This window comes from Emiliania huxleyi (assembly GCF_000372725.1).
Source record: "Emiliania huxleyi CCMP1516 unplaced genomic scaffold EMIHUscaffold_4, whole genome shotgun sequence".
NCBI classification, from domain to species: Eukaryota; Haptophyta; order Isochrysidales; family Noelaerhabdaceae; genus Emiliania; species Emiliania huxleyi.
The window spans coordinates 1694843-1710452 of record NW_005198966.1 but is presented as its reverse complement, the minus strand read 5'-3'; the positions used below and the strand labels follow the sequence as shown (position 1 = coordinate 1710452).

General features: G+C 65.8%; 5 protein-coding genes across 5 annotated transcripts; 3 read left to right on the top strand and 2 right to left on the bottom strand.

Annotated features, from left to right (window-relative positions):
* Nucleotides 1-2337: 2337 nt before the first annotated feature.
* On the bottom strand, nt 2338-3083 carry EMIHUDRAFT_432389 (hypothetical protein). Its single transcript, XM_005770742.1, has one exon. The coding sequence runs from the start codon at nt 3067-3069 to the stop codon at nt 2698-2700; it is 372 nt and encodes a 123-aa protein (XP_005770799.1). The 5' UTR covers nt 3070-3083; the 3' UTR covers nt 2338-2697.
* A 278-nt stretch (nt 3084-3361) lies between these two features.
* EMIHUDRAFT_350005 (hypothetical protein) lies at nt 3362-4112 on the top strand. The gene is made up of 2 exons (XM_005770741.1): nt 3362-3992; nt 4083-4112. The coding sequence occupies exon 1, from the start codon at nt 3580-3582 to the stop codon at nt 3742-3744; it is 165 nt and encodes a 54-aa protein (XP_005770798.1). The 5' UTR covers nt 3362-3579; the 3' UTR covers nt 3745-3992; nt 4083-4112.
* A 4605-nt stretch (nt 4113-8717) lies between these two features.
* Nucleotides 8718-9347, top strand: EMIHUDRAFT_55010 (hypothetical protein; the record flags this gene model as incomplete). The annotated part of the gene is made up of 1 exon (XM_005770740.1): nt 8718-9347. A coding segment is annotated over one exon (630 nt), but the record flags the coding sequence as incomplete, so codon positions are not given.
* Nucleotides 9348-10537: 1190 nt separating this feature from the next.
* EMIHUDRAFT_420423 (hypothetical protein) lies at nt 10538-12077 on the bottom strand. Its single transcript, XM_005770739.1, has 5 exons — nt 11539-12077; nt 11408-11452; nt 11181-11253; nt 10817-10893; nt 10538-10705 (listed from the first exon to the last, which is right to left on the bottom strand). Exons 1-5 carry the CDS (start codon nt 11971-11973, stop codon nt 10643-10645), a joined length of 693 nt encoding a protein of 230 aa, XP_005770796.1. The 5' UTR covers nt 11974-12077; the 3' UTR covers nt 10538-10642.
* A 1618-nt stretch (nt 12078-13695) lies between these two features.
* Nucleotides 13696-15402, top strand: EMIHUDRAFT_96097 (hypothetical protein; the record flags this gene model as incomplete). Its single annotated transcript, XM_005770738.1, has 2 exons — nt 13696-13796; nt 14739-15402. The coding sequence occupies 2 exons, from the start codon at nt 13696-13698 to the stop codon at nt 15400-15402; spliced, it is 765 nt and encodes a 254-aa protein (XP_005770795.1).
* Between the last annotated feature and the right edge of the window lie 208 nt (nt 15403-15610).

Below are 15610 nucleotides of genomic sequence, written 5' to 3'. Positions count from 1 at the left end.
CCTCGACCAAACCTTGCTCAAGGTTCTTGGGTGCAAAGAGCGCGGCCACAAGTCACAGGGCCCGCTCGTCCATGCGACCGGCAAAGGCTGGGTCAAAGAGCACAAGGGACAGCACTACGACGCGCTCCATGTCAAGAACGGAATCGTCAAGATTTGTCTCGTCGAAAGCCAGGGCGGCATCGCGCCGCCGACCAAGAGAATCATCCACAACTTCGCCAAAGAGGTCGGCAGCCCGAGCGCCGTCGACCGCACCGACTACGGCACAGCCTCCGGCAGCGCCCGGGGCTTCGTCCAGCACCACTCGCAGGATGGGTCACTTTGGACGCGTCCCATCGGAAGGCCGCCGCTTCCACCCGGCTCCGAGAAGGCACAGCGAAGCGCGGTGCAATCAGTGGAAGCACCATCGGATCAAAAAGAACGCCGATGCTGCCCTACAGGCTGCGCAGACAGTGCTAGCTCTTTATAGCGAGGCGACCAGGCGCGAGATGTTCACTCTCGCGCCACATCCCTACAACGGGGTGCATTGTACCCACTTGCATGTCGGCACGAGCGCGGCGCCGCAGTGGGGCAAACGGGGCATCTGGGGCTAGCTCAGCTATGAGCATCACCTCTGCCGCTTCTCGCCATCCCCGAGGAGCAGCGCGCCCGAAGCAGGTGAGTCACGGCCGCTAGGTACAGTGAGCGCGGCGGGCCAGAAGCGAGAAGGGAACGTCAAGGGGAAAATCAGCAGATTCCAAGATTCAATCTCGTTTGACAAAACCCACACGGAGCTCGGGAGTATAAGAAAATCTCCCAAAATTTCTTCGGCGCTGACGCGCCGACAAAGCTGGTGCCGACCCCGACCGCCGGCCGAAACAGCCGCGTCCAGCCCGACCTGCGGCCGGCCGAACTTGTACGCACGCCGGCAGATCGCGACTGGAGGCCTTCACACAGAAAGTTATGAGGCTCTCGCGCCTCCTCTGGACGCTCCCTCTGGCGCCGCCTCCCCTGCGGCTGCGTTCTCCATGCATGGCCGGGAACAAGTACGGCAGGAAGGACTACTGGGATGATCTGTACCGCGGCTCAGGGAGCGACGGACTTCCGGCTGAGGCCTTCTCTTGGTACTGCGGCTGGAGCGAGCTGGAGCCGTTCTGGTCGGAGCTCGTGGCGTCTGGCACGCCGCGTGTCCTCGTTCCGGGCATGGGAAACGACCGCTCGCTAGTGGAGCTCTATGACGCCGGCTGGAGAGACGTCACGGCCTTTGACTACTCCGAGGACGCGGTGACGCGAGCACGTGCCCTCGTCGGCAGGCGAGACGTCCGGCTGCTCTGCGCCGACGCCACCGCGCTGCCGTTTGCAGACGCGTCGTTTGATGCGGTGCTCGATAAGGGCACCCTCGATGCCGTTGGGATTGCGGGCGACACGCGCTTGCAAGAGGCGGTGGCAGAGCTGACGCGCACCACAGCGGCGGGCGGCGTCGTCGTGACAGTCTCCCGCGCCCTCGAGCCGAGCTCGCTGCTATCCGCTTTTACCGGGCAGGACTGGAAGGTCGAGCGCGACGGAGGGCTGCACGTCGCGGAGGGCGGCGAGGTCTCGACCGACCTAGCGGCAGGGCTCTTTGCTTGGCGCCGACTGCCAGAGGGGCCGAGACGCGAGAGCCTCCGCGCCCCTCTCCCCGCGCTCTGCTCGCTCGACGACGCGACGGCGGTCGCGGCGCAGCACGCCTGCACATCGTTCGCGAGCTGGCTCGTCCCTGGACGCGTCCTCGTTGGTCGCTACCCCGGCTCCTGCCCCTCCCGCCCCTGCACGGCCGCGGAACAGCGCGAGAGGGTGCCCACCCGTGCGCGCACGTTCGTCTGCCTGCAGGCGGAGCTGCCTTTTGAGCACGATTCCGTCTCTAGCACATTCACCGCAACGCACGCTCGTCTGCCTGCAGGCGGAGCTGCCTCCGCAGGAGGAGGCCGCCGCGTGGCCGCCAGGGGGCGTCGCGGGCCAATCAGGCAACGCCGTCGCGCCGCAGACGGCACGGTTCCAGCCATATCGCGCCGACGCCCCTGAAGGAGCGCAATTCCTGCACTTTCCGATCCCGGACCGCGGCGTCGCCGACTCGCCCGAGGCACTGGACGGGCTAGTGTCGGAGCTGTCGCGCAGAGCCCTCGACGGGCAGGTCCTGTACATCCACTGCTGGGGCGGGCGAGGCCGCACCGGCATGGTGGCCGCCTGCCTCCTCGGCTCGCTGTACCGACACTTCGGCGCGGAGGAGGCGCTGCAACGCGTGCAGCGCTGCCTGTCCCTTCGGGAGGCGGGGTGTCGCTCGCCAGAGACAGAGGCTCAGGTAGAGGCGGTCCGCGAGTGGTTCAAGCGGAAAAGACCGTAAAAAATCGAAGGACGCTTGGACGGAGCTCGGAGGTCAGGGAGCTCCAGCTCTCGGAGGGGAGACAACCCTCGCAGACGAGCGCGACGCGTGCCGCATGACCGCCGTGAGCAGAGACACACACCACACTCTACATGGAAATCACTGAGACGACAGCGCAGAGCGGTGAGTGGGCGCGCGTGTGGCAACGGCGGCAGAGAGAGCTAAAACGCCGGCACAAAAACGAGTTGGCGTAGCTGCCCCTGGCCCACAAACCGGTGGACTGGACGCGGTGCAAGCCGACTGATCCAAGATGCCGGCGAATCATGATTCGCCGTCGGTGGCAAGGCGACGCTACACCGCCACTAGTAGCTATCCTCTCCCGCCTGCTCCAAGGGCGCGTCGCCAGTCCTCACCTTGAGCACATCGCTGCACACCCAAGCGCCGTCGGCAAGACCCATCCAGCTTGGCGCCAGGAAGCAGGTGAGCTCCATGTCGTCGGCGGGTCCGGAGCACTGGTACCAAGTTCCCGTCTCGAGCTTCTTCATTGCCTCACTGCGGAAGATCTCGCTCGCCTCCTCGGCGATCTTCTCCTCGAGCGGCACGCACGCGACGCCGGCCACCTCAGCCTCGATGTCGATGTTACGAAGCTCGTCAGCGCGGCCCATGATGACGAGGCCCGGGCGTGGCGACGCCAGAGGGGCGCGGAGCGTCGATGCTAGATGAAGGAGCACCATCGTTTGGGGATGGGTTAGAAGCAGGAGCCCCACTGATGAGAGGCGCGGGTTTTCTTCTTTTTTGAGAAGTTCAGAGGACTCAGGGAGTGTGGCAGCCAGCTGGCTGTGTGTCTTGTGAGCTTGTTTGTGTCTGTGTGTCGTTCGTGCGTGTCGTCATCATCTGTCCTGCGTCCACCCATACCGCGCTGGTGAGTGGTGTCCAGTCCGAGCCTGGCTGTTCTTCACCTTTCTACCTACCTATACCTCAGAGGATCGAATTCCCCGAAACAAAATCTACTGAAAAATGCTGCGATTAGGTGCGCAGTTTTTGAGCTTTATTGTCTTCCCTGCCCCCTGCAAGCTGAGCTGCACAGGCTAAATAAAATAGCTGCGCGTCGGCGGGGGTCGAGACGCCGTCGCATTGGCCCATCGCGAGAGCTCAGTTAGGCCCGGAGGCGTGACGATGTGTCCAGGGCAGCCATTATCCGCGCTCGCTGCGGTGCCAAACGGCGCGCTAGCTCTGGGGACGACATGGCTCCCACCATGGCGCTGGCAGCAGGGTTGTCCTTGCACAGCTCCTCCGCCAAACGCCGCACGCTGCCTGAATCGAGGGCCGAGCGCAAGCCTTCAGCGCTGGGCGCGCTCTCGTCGCGGGGGGAGGAGGCGCCGGAGGACGCGGAAGTGCAGGAGGAGTAGATTGAGCCCAAGGTGCTCATCAGAGACTGCGAGAGCAAGCGGTCGGCGTCGTCGGACATGGGTCGATGGCGCAGCGCTGGCCGCGGCGACAGCTCCGTCAAGCTGACCCCCGATCCCGGCTCTGCCCCGCCGCCTAGCAAGGCAGCGAGCGTCGCCACGTCCACGCCGCGCGAACCTCCCGCCGAAGAGGAGGGCCCGGCGTCCCCGCTTCGGCCCGCGGCGCCCATTTGAGAGCCGAGAGTCGCCTGCGGCGCGGGGACGCACGAGGAGGGAGCGGCTCGGTGGAAGGGCGTTGAGATACACGGGACAGAGACACGGGACAGAGCGGCTGGCGCCTGGAGGGAGGAGTTCAGCGAGATGGACGCGTCGCAGTAAGCGCCGCAAGTGTCGCACGTTGAGAAGGGCGTGTCGAACGCGGAGGCGGGCTGCGAGAGTTGCGCCTGGAGCGGAGGCGTAGGGTGAGAGGGAGGGAGGGGGGGGGGGGTCGGATCGACGGGGCCGTGGGGGCGCGGCGCACGTCGAGCGACCACGTTGGGCCTTTAGCGACGGCGAGCTTGACGGCGCGCTTGAGGGAAGGCGGCCTTGCGGGTGAGGGAGGATTCGAGCTGGACGGGTTCAGCGTCCCCACGGGACTCGAAGGCGGCCGCGTCACGCTCGGCAGCCGGAGGCCCCGGTCCCAAGCTTGCCCCGCGGCGTCGTGAGCTGCCGGCGGCAGAGGTGACGACCGAGGTGGCGGTGGCGGCGAGGCCGACGCCGACGGCCGACCCGCCGACGCCGCCCTCGCCCTCGCCACCGCTGCCGGCATCGGAGGTCGAACGCCCGCGCGCGCCCGCAAGGAGCTCCGGTTGAGGGATCGATTGAGGGAGGGGAAGGGAGAAGCGAAGGGGGTGGCCCAGACCGACGAGGAGGTTGACCAACGGCCAGACCCTTCGTAGACTGACGACATCCGTTGGCGCCTCCGCTTTCGGCGGATGATGCGGGCGACCACCCACACCATCGTCAGGGCTGCACACCTGTGGGGCGCGCGCAATCACCGCTCATGCACGGGCTGGCGGTGCTCGTGGGGCGGCTCGGGCAAGCGCTCACAGTAGGAAGACGAAAACGGCGACCACGAGACTCACCCTGCGAGGTGAGGGAGGGTGGTCCTCATCGCCTCGGGTGGGACCGAGCAGGTGTCTTGCGGGCGTGTGCACGGCTGTGAGGCGAGCGGCACCTCAACTCGTCGGATCCACCACCCTCCGTCAAGGCCGCTTGCCACCACGGTGGTGATGGCGGGGCGGAAGTAGACGGCGGTAACGCCGGAACGGAGGGCGGAGGCGGCGAGGGCAAGGCGGACGGTGGCGGCGGCGAGGGCGCGGCGGAGGGCGGCGGCGGCGAGGGCGCGGCGGAGGGCGGAGGCGGTGAGGGCGGAGCAGAGGGCGGTGGAGAGGGCGAGGCGGAGGGCGGCGGTGACGGCGAGGCAGACGGTGGTCGTGGGGGGAGAGGTGGCCGGGGCATCTGAGATGCTGCCTAGCCGAAAGGCGGTCACTCACGACACGGAGGTTTCTTTTTCAGTCTTTGGCAAGAGGAGCAGATTGCGAATGAGCTTGCCTGCGGTGAGGGCGGGCGAGTGCACGGAGCTAAGTGCCTCGCCGTCCTCGCAGGAGTCGCTTAGGCGGCTCCCGTGGTGTACCTGTGTTAGTGCCAGTGCGCGCCAGTCCCGTGCCCAGTGTCTCTTCTTCTTCAGAGAGAGATTTTTATTGTTCTTCAGTGTCGTGCGAGGGAGTTTCTCATAAAATTCTTTTTCCTGACATTTGCCCAGTCTGTTCTTCACCTTCCTACCTAACCTAACCTGCCCAGCAGGCCGCTTGAGCACACGCACCTCTACTCGCGCACCAGCCAGGCAGCCAGGTCTGGTGCTGAGTTCATCATATGCACTGTCGTCGACCATGACAACACACCGAAGAGAAGGCCCGCCGCCTAAACATGGGCTGCAAGGCGCGCGGGCAGCCCGGCCCCTTCTCCCACAAGACCGGCCACGGCTACGTCAAGGCGCAGCCACCGCGGTTTCTACCACGACGCGATCTTTGTCAAGCGCAACAACTTCAATCTGCTGCTCCACGAGACGTTCGGCGGCGGCTTCTCGCCCACCGCCGTTCTCAAGCTGCGCCGCCTCGCGCGCAAAGTCGCGCGCGGCAGCGTTGACCGCACGGCCTACTCGCCCAAGTACTCGCTCTCTTTTATGTCCCACCATGCAGAGCGCATCTCTCTCTCTGTTGTGCGAGGCGTGAACCGCGCCATTCGCTCTCACCTGGCAACCCTGTCTGCACGTCTCGCGCGCGCGTGAACAGGGCTCCAGGCCCCAAATGACGTGTGAGTGTTCGAGTTGTTTGGTATTGCTAAAACTCTCTCTCTCTCTCTCCAAAGCGATCTAGCCAGTAGCCTCACACGTGGCGTGCCCTGTCGCCTGTTATGTTGTTCCTGCTGTTGTGTGTGCCCTTGGCACCGTGGGTGCTGGGAGGGGCGACAGGGGCCGGCTACACTTACTCGAGTACTCGGGATGTGTGGCAGCCTAGCTCTGGCAGAGTGTCTTGTGAGCGTGTGTGTGTCTGTGTGTCGCTCAAGCGTGTCGTCGTCTTCTCTGTCTCGCGTCCACCCATCTCGCGTCCACCCAATACCGCGTTGCCGTTTGGTGTGTGCCCCAGTCCCCGAGCCAGACTGTGTTTCGCCTTCACCTATCTTCTATTTGAGAGCCTGTCCCGTGCCCAGTGCGAGAGAGTTTTGAAGTCGAGTTGTTTGTCTCTGTCCTCGGCTGTCGTTATAGATCTAAACACATCCGAGAACACATCCACTCAGGGCGCACCGAACACCCCATTCAGCGCAATCTGCACCAGCGCCTCGGCCATCGGCCCGACGGGCAAATCGTAGTGGCAGGGCGCGAGGCGCGTCGGCGCAAAGTTCGCCTTGGAGGGGAGCGAATCGAGGAAGAGGACGCTCTCATTCTCAGCCGCGGCGCGCGCGAGCGGTCGGAGCGCCGTCGCATTCTCGAAGGCGTGGAAGATGTTGTGCCGCGTGCGCGTTCCCATGTAGACCTGAGGATCGGTGCAGGGCGGAGAAGGCGCGCTGGCCGTGGCGGGGCGCAGAAGTGGGGTGGCTCAGAAGGAGCGGTCGCTCGCCGAGTAGGGCCGTCCCGGCTGACAGGAGGAGGGGCCGAGGGTCAGCTTGAGCGCCGAGCCAAAGTGCTGGTGAAGGCCCGAATACAGGCCGCGCATCCGGAGCGCCACCTACCCGATGGGGGATGGTGTGTGTGGGCGTGCACGAGGCGCAGAGACGCCACTCGCTGTGCATCGCCTCGTCCGCCGCCTGCCACTGCGCGTCGAAGGCGTACATGGCCGCAACGATGACGGTTGGCGGCCCGCGGCCGACGAGCGCCGCCACCTTTGCACACCATGGAGCAAGCGTCAGGCGCACCACGTGGCGGCCCAGGCGTGAGTCGTTTGGCGCGGACCCTCTCCATGATGCGTGCGTGCTGGTGCTTGTAGGCGCCGTTGACGCCGTTGCCCACCGTCCGAATGACGGAGCGCCACACGTAGGATAGTGTGATTGGCTGTTCCCCGGGCGCTTCGTGCACATAAGATTGCATGAGCGCTTCGGCCGGCGGGAAATTCTCCTTGAGAAGCATCGTCATCACGTCGCGTGGGTCGCCGTGCCCCCACCACGCCTTTGCATTTGGGAAGGTCACGTTGTGCAGGTTTGGCTGGCCATATGCGGCGAGGTGACACGGGTGGTTCTTGAGGAACTCACCCCACCCGGCCCAGTCATACCATTTATCTGCCTGCTTGTCCGCGTTCCACGCGCAAGGGTCCCCCGGCTCCCAGCGGTGGCGCATGAAGCCGCTCGCGACTTCGGACGGCGCGGCAGTGCCGTTGACGAGGTAGACGAGCGCCTGCCCGGGGCATTCCCGAGTTGTGAGAGCGAGCCCAGCCAGAATCGTTTGGATCGTGTGCGCGTGTGATCCTCCGTGCTGAAAGCAAGCTTGAGCTGCTGCGCTTCATATCGGGTGCGTGCTAGCTGCTAGACGCGCACAGAGAAGAAGAGGCGCGCTTGGAGGTCGCCCACGACCATCACGTGCTGCCCTCGGAGAGCGGCCCTCGCCTGTGCCGTGCCAAACACTCGCCATGCGCAGGTTTTGTCAGTTTTGCTCACCCATGCTTGCCAGCTGGTGCCGGCTGGCTCCCAATGCCCAGCAGTGCTATGCCGGTCAAGGCAGTGCTGCCTCGAGCCGAGCTCGATTGGCCGCCGCTGGCCGCCTCGGCGGTGGCCGACACGCGCGATCGTGCCTCACCCGTTTGGCCGGTCCGTCCGGCGCACTCGCTTCTCTCGAGGTTCCCGAGGTGGATATCCTTTGGCCGCGTTGGGGGGGAGCGAGGATGGCACGCTTCAAGTTTGGCAAATTCTTTCTTTCAAATGCGCGCCAGTCCCGTCGTCCCGTGCCTAGTGTTGTGAGAGAGCGTTGGGTGGGAAAATTCTTTCTCGTGCCAGTCTTCTGCTGTGAGTGAGAGGAGCTTGTCCACGGTTTTGGTCTGGCTCGGCAAATGGACCGAGCGCCGGCTACCGAAAGAAAGAAAACCGGTCCCAACGAGGGATGGGGGAGGAGGACAGGGTCCCCACCTGAACGAGCAGGATTTTGGAAGCGCCGGCTACATAGGTCTGTGTACTCGCGGCCCTTATTTTTCTTTGGCTCTTTCGCGGACTTCCGAGTCAGTGGAACAGATCCGGTGTGTGGCGCGATGCTCTGCTATCCACAACTCCTGTCAGCCGCAGCCCTTACCCTCCCACCGGCGCCAAAGGTGTTCAAGGCGCTCGATCTGGCAGTCTATGCGGCCGACCGGCAGCGGGACGAGCTCCTCTCTGGTGTCAAGCGCTCCCTGCTCGGCAGCGACCCTCTTGACGCACTTGCCAAGACCGAGTACGCTTTGCCGCCAAAGATCTCGACTGTGGCAGTCACTGGCGCGAACGCCGGGATTGGCCGCGAGGCGGCGCTCTTCTTGGCGCAGGCGGGATTTGGCGTCGTCTTGTGCTCTCGCGACCAGGAGAAGGGAGAGAGCGCTGCAGCAGAGATTCGCACCGTCTCGCCGGAAGCACGTGTTAGTGTTGTGCCGCTCGATCTGGCATCGGTGAGGTCAGTCGAGGCGGCCGCGCCGCTGATTATCTCGGCCGCAAAGGAACTCGGCTCACCGCTGCGCGGACTTATCCTCAACGCGGGCATCTGGCCCGGCTCGCTGCAGACGACCGCCGACGGGATGGAGCTCGCGCTACAGGTGTGCCACATCGGGCACCAGCAGCTCACGCAGCGGCTGCTTCCCGACCTCGCCTCCTCCTCCGGAGGCGCCGAGTCGCGGGTCGTGACGGTCTCATCTTCGGCACATGCGTTCGCAGACGAGGTTGGCACGGACGACCCGCTCTACGCCTCCACGGCCTTTGATACGAACAGGAACTATGGGCGGGCTAAGTTCGCAAACATGCTCTTTGCGCAGGAGCTCGCAAAGCGCGCCCCGCCCGGCGTCCTCTCGACGGCGGCCCACCCCGGCCTGGTGCTCACGACTCTCTTCAAGGAGCTCGGGCCGAGCTACGCCGCCGCCTCTGCCGACTCGCCCACAGGCCGCGCAGCCGTCGACGATCGTCTGGCCGGCATCCCCGCGCTGCGAGCCTTGCAGTCCAGCACGCCCCTCAAGGCGGTGCTCAAGTCGCCGCAGGAGGGGTGCCGCCCGCTCCTCTACGCCCTCCTCGCGCCGGGCCTGCCCGCCGGCGGCTACGTGGCGGACTGCGAGGTGCGCGACATCTCGCCGGCGAGCAAGAGCGCCGCTGCGCGCGAGGAGCTGTGGCAGTGGACCGAGTCGTGGCTCGAGGGGGCGCTCCGCGAGGAGGCTGTTGAGGCGGAGCCGCTGGAGGAGTGCGGCGGCGACGAGGAGTGTGGGCTTCCGTCCGATTGATATAGTACGCAGTGAAACCACCCCCTTTCCAACCGTCTCAGGGACGGACGCATTTGCCCCCTTTCAAAGGCGGTTTCGAAGTTGATGAGACCTCGCCCCCCCCTCTCCAATGAAAGGCGTAAAAAGAGGCGCGGAACAGGCCGGAACCGCCGCTTGCACGTGGGTCACACAATGGCAGCGCTCCAGACGCGCTCTGGTAGCTGCCAATGAAGCTGCAGCCCATCGCGCGCGCGCCGGACGGCCACTGCACCTCCACTGCATTGCCCTCCTGCACCGAGCGACGCGTCAAACCTTTGTTGCTGCCCATGACCGCCGGCGGCTCCGAGCTCGGGCGAGCGAGCCCTGGCTGAGCTGAGCCACTGCGGTCGCAATTGCAGCGCTGCGGTCGGTGCAGAGTGGCCGTGCGCGTACGGCGTCGTACGCGCACGGCCGCTCTGCCTCAGTGGCGTGCGGCTTGGGCCAACTGGAGGTCGCTCTCCGACCTCGCTCGCCGAGCTCACAATCCGGCGCGAGCCGCATCGAGTGGAAGTTCGACTTCAGCTGCCGCGAGTGGATGGACTGCCTTGTCGAGTGCAAGCAGTTGGGCTCCGCCGGGAGCATGTGGTGCAACATGTTCTCTGGGCGCCAGCAGACGCGAGCGCGCGAGCGCGTGTTGAAACGGACGCTCCATAGCAACACTCGAGATACACTCGAAGGGGTACACGTTTTCTTTTCGGGTTTCGTGGGTTATAGTGCACTTGGAAGCGACGAAACCGAAGACGGTTGGCCCCGGGGTGGTTTCACTGCGAAAAGAGACGCGGCATCGCGGCTGAGCCTGGGTCGCGGTGATAGTAGAGTTTCGCAACTAACTACTCGACAGAATCAGAAAGCGCTCTGCCAAGATCTCTCGATATTGACATCAAACACAGAATTCCTAATAAAATAGACTAGAAGGTGTACATGGCGCGCGACGCGCCTCTGAGCATGCTCTGCGCGATGAAGGCGTACACCTGAGGCAAGGCGAGGGCGAGAGTCTGGCATGCTTGCAAACTCTCTCCACACTCCACAGGGCTGCCAGAGTCAGCGTGCGAAACCCGCCCGGGGCAGGGGCCCGCACTCACCTCTCGCCAGGCCGACTCGAGGGCAGGCGTGAACTCTTCGCCGAGGCCTCCGCGCAGCGTGGCGAGGAGGGCAGCACCTGGAGCCGAGAGGGAGGGAGGGGCAGGCGTGTCGGGGGACAGTGCCGGGGCGAGTGGCGAGGCGGGCGAGGGCGAGGCGGGCGAGGCGAGGGCGGCGCGGCGGCGGGTGGAGGACGAGGGTTGGAGGCGGTGGGGCGTCGAGAGGTGGAGCCGGGGAGGCAGGAGAGGCGGGAGGGAGGCGGCGGTGGGAGGAGGCGGCGGTGGCAGCGGCGGTGGAGGCGGCATTGGCGGCGGCGAGGCGAGGCGCAGGCGCAGTGGGTAGGCAGAGGCAGAGGGGTGGGCAGACCCGCGGCCTCGTAGTGGACGTGCAGGACGTTGTAGCCGAGGTGGCTCTCCCCCAGCGCCTCGAGCACGGGCGCCTGGATGGCGGCGGCGGAGGTGGTGGCATGTGATGGGCGGGATGGCGGCGAGGGCGGCGGCGGGGGCGGCGGGGGCGGCGGGGGTGGCGGGGGCGGGGGCGGCGGCGGCGAGGGCGGCGGTGAGATGCGGCCAATGCGGATGTGCTGTGCGCGCCAGCGAGCCGAGGTCGCTCAGGCCGTACACCGCCGCGCTCAGCGTCTACGGGGCAGCGGGGGAGCGACGGTGAGATGGCGGCGATGGCGGCGGCGGTGGCGGGGGCGGTGGCGGTAGTGGTGGCGGGGCGCCTGCATCACGTTGAGCGTGTGAAGCTTGAAGCGCGCTCGGCCAGCCGGGCCGTCGGCGAACTTTTGCGTCGCAAAGAGCTGCTCGGCGGAGGCCGACGTCGCGAAGAGCGCGTCGAAGAAGAGCGCGCCGACAGTCGCCAGACCAAGAGCCTCAGCTTGGGCCCAACTCGCCTGCACGGCCTGGACTGTCCTTGGCGACGGAGCCGGCGGCGGGGCGGCAGCGTCGGTTGCGGAAGACCGACTTCGGGCAGGCTCAGCGACGACACACCGTATGCTGGCCCAGGCACTGCTATCCCGACGGCCAAAAGGCGCTCTGCCGCGTGCGGCACCTGGTCGGCTGCGAATCCAGCGGAAAAATAGGGCGCGCACAGCCACCGCTGCCGCCGCCGATCCGGCGGCGAGAAGAGCAGCCGCTCTCCACGTAGGAAGGCGCATTGGACTCGACGGGCGTTGGCAGCGCCTCGAGCGGCGAGCCCACTGCCCCAGGACCGGTGCTGGGGTGCTGCTCTAGGCGGGGTGCTGCCAGCGCTGAAATGCGGAGACGCGCGTTCTCTCTTTTTCCAATTGTTTTGCATTAGAGAATTGGGATGACGACCTACCTACCTGGGATGACAGGAAGACGCACACACCTCCATTCACACCGCCCAGAACACCGCAGACTTGGGCAAAATGACAAGTGCGCGCGCCGCAGGCGAACAGTCAAGAGAAAATTTTGAGCGGGGCTCCTGTTCACACTCGTGGGCCCTTTCTTGGGGCCGCGCCTGCGGCGCGCCGTGGTTTCTTAGATTTTTGCGGAAATCGCTTGGTAGGGTTTCTTTATGGTAAGGTTTCTTAATGCAGGGTTGCACAATACGAGCGAGACTGAGCTGTATAGTGTATTATACGTATTGTATTGTATTGTTGTATTAATACGTATTGTATTATGGGTAGGGTGCCCACAGGACCCAAAAAAAGAAAGGAAAAAAGAAATGGGCCACCCCCGATCGCAGCACTTCGTGTTGGCGAGTCGAGATATTGAGAGTGTGACTAGGAGGGTGGGACGCTGGGGATTCTCAAAGGTATACCCTTGGAATGGCCGGATCCAGCCTTAAAAGTACGAGATCGCGCGCGCTTCGCGCACAGCACCGCCTGTTCTCCGCGGCTGAGTGACGACGCGTGCCGTGTGCCAGCAGCGAGCCGGTTCTTTACCAGGTTGCAACCCTTGTTCCGCACTGTGCTGTGAATCGAGCGGCAACCAACAGCTCTCAGGACCCCCCGGTGCTGGGGTGCTGCCAGCAACCAACCAACTCACCGGCGAGCGGAGCGAGCCGAAGAGCTGGGGCCAAATTGGCGCTGTGAACGTCGTTTGAACCGATGTTTCGGCGGGCACGTCGCACCTACGTGGCGGGCCGCCGGGCCGGCAGCACTCTCCAAGGTGTTCTATCATTAAACACCCGGAGGTGGACTGCTGACAGGGTATGCGATTTTAGTGTATGTATGTAGCCCTTAATTTTTGCCCCCCCCCCCCCCTTGAGAACGCTGAACGGGGCTAGCAAGTGCGGGACCTGGGGCAGCAACCAACAACGTGGACGGGGATGGGGTGCTGCTCAACCGGCGGCAACCAGCAGCGTTCACAGCCGAGTGCGGAACAAGGGTTGCAACCTGGTAAAGAACCGGCTCGCAGAGTTGGGCGCGCGCGGCGCGACGGCGCCCGCGAGGGAAGGCGCGGGTGCAGCGGCCGCCGGCGGCCGTACCGCCCGCCAGCCGGCGCAGCAGCGGCCAGCGCAGCGGCCGCCGGCGCAGCAGCCAGAGCAGCCGGTGCGCGCCTTGCGAGGCGAGTACTGCCGCCCGGCAGCCTTGAGGCGGCCGGGCGGCAGTACTCGTTCGAACTTTGCGAGCCGTGCGCGCGCCGAGGCGCCCACGGCGCGCGCCCGCCCGGCTGCCAGTAGGAGGCGGCGCAATATGGCCTATAGTACAGCCCTTAGGAGGAGGAAGAGGCTGGCTGGCAGTGCTGTATGCCGCCGAGGGGCAGTTTTGGGGTGCTGACCCACGCCCAGGTGGCTGCAGAACGCGTCCGCAGCCGGGACAACCCGCCCCCCCAGCCGAGGCCGGTCGAAGCCCACTTGGGCACAGCCATGAGGAGTCCTCTTGGACTTGGTGCTCCTGGCGGCCGTTGGAATGGCGAGCGCGCGCCGATGGGGGGGGGGGGGTCTTGCTTGCTCCACACCGAGCGCCATCGGTCCGGACCGGCGTGCCCACCGAGGGGTGGCCTGCACAAGGTCTGAGCCGCGGGTGCTCGGCGCCAAGTGCAGTGTCACGCTCGCACTGGAGCGGGTCACAATGGGAAACCCTCGTTTCCTATGTACTCGGTCCCCCAACGGAAGAGGCCTCGCTCCTATTGGAACTGGCCAACATCAGATTTGCCTCGTGCGTCCCTTTTTGAGCCGGAAAGCTATTTTCTTTTGGGTCCTGCGAGCCGTCTTATTACCAAGTTGCAACACCTGTTCCGCACACTGCTGCGAACGCTGCTGGTTGCCGCCGGTTGAGCAGCACCCCGTCCCCATCCAGGTTGTTGGTTGCTGCCCCAGGTCCCGCACTATGTAGGTGCACGCTTCAGCAGCGTACACCTCGATCCTGTACCGTGTTTGTTTATGACCCCCCCCAATGAACACACCAGTGAGGGAGGGCAGGACGGCGGGCTGAGGCGCAGTAGGAGGAGTTGGAGCTCGCAGCAGCAGGCGGGGCGGACGGCGCCCCGGTCGGAGCCGTCGAGCCGAAGTCTTCGCCGCACGAGACGTAGATGATCTCGTCACTCTCGATCAAGACAACATCTTCGTCTCCATCGTACTCGTCACCGCCCTCCGCAAAGATGCGCAAGGCCGGCGTAGATAAGTTGAGCCTCTTGGCGGCCAGCTCGAGCAACTCCCCCTTGGTGTCGGGTCGCGCGACCTTTTTGCCGACCTCCGAGCCCAGATAGCGCACCGTGATCCTCGTCGGCATCCGCGCGGGGGCGCCCTGCTGCCGGCCCTGGCGGCCGGCCACGTAGGTGCGACGTGCCCGCCGAAACATCGGTTCAAACGACGTTCACAGCGCCAATTCGGCCCCAGCTCTTCGGCTCGCTCCGCTCGCCGGTGAGTTGGTTGGTTGCTGGCAGCACCCCAGCACCGGGGGGTCCTGAGAGCTGTTGGTTGCCGCTCGATTCACAGCACAGTGCGGAACAGGTGTTGCAACCTGGTGGGCACCCTATTATGGGTGGTCGAGGCAGGCGGGGCCGGCGGAGCGAGCGAGGCGGGCGAGTCGGTCGGGTCGACCGGGTCGACCGAGCCCGGCGCCCCCCCGCCCCCCCCGCACGCGGCCTCTGGGCGGTATGCGGCGCTGGCGGACCCGGAGGGTGCAGCATCGGAGGCGATGGAGCTCGACGAGGGCTGCGGCGGTGCGCCAGCCGGCCTCCCACCCGGCGTCCGGCCGACGCTCTCCGGCGCCGGCTCGCCTCTCAAGGCATTCGGCGGGGGCTGCGCATGCTGCCCGGCTAGCGCCGACGCCTCGCCCGCCTGCGACCTCTGCCACGACGACGGCGCCGACATGACGGCCGAGGAGGCTGCAGCGGCTGACCGCGGGCCTGCTGAGGGCGCCGGCGGGGGGGGGGAGGGCGGAGGGGGGGCAAGCGCCGCCGCCACAACAAACGCGGCGGAGCCGGCGGCGGCCGAGGCGGCGCGGGCGGTCTCCGCCAGGTCGGCGACGGAGGCGGCGGCGAGAGCGGCGGAGGCGGCGACGGCCGCAGCGACGGCGACGGCGACGGTGGCAGCGACGGCGGCGGCGGCGGCGGCGGCGGCGGCGGCGGCGGCGGCGGCGGCGGCGGCGGCGGCGGTGGCGGCGGCGGCGTAACAGAATAATACGGACTCTGACATCCGCTGTATAGTGTATTATGGCTAGTGCCATTTCACTGTGGCACAGCTCGCGTTACAAAACCTTGATTTGACCATTTGCGCCATTTTGTCCCTCTCGGTGCCTTCCAGAGGCAGCTGCGACCCCGCCAAGTGGACGGGGGCACTCGGCAGGTGGCGCGGAGTGCCCCCGTCCACTCGGCGGGGAC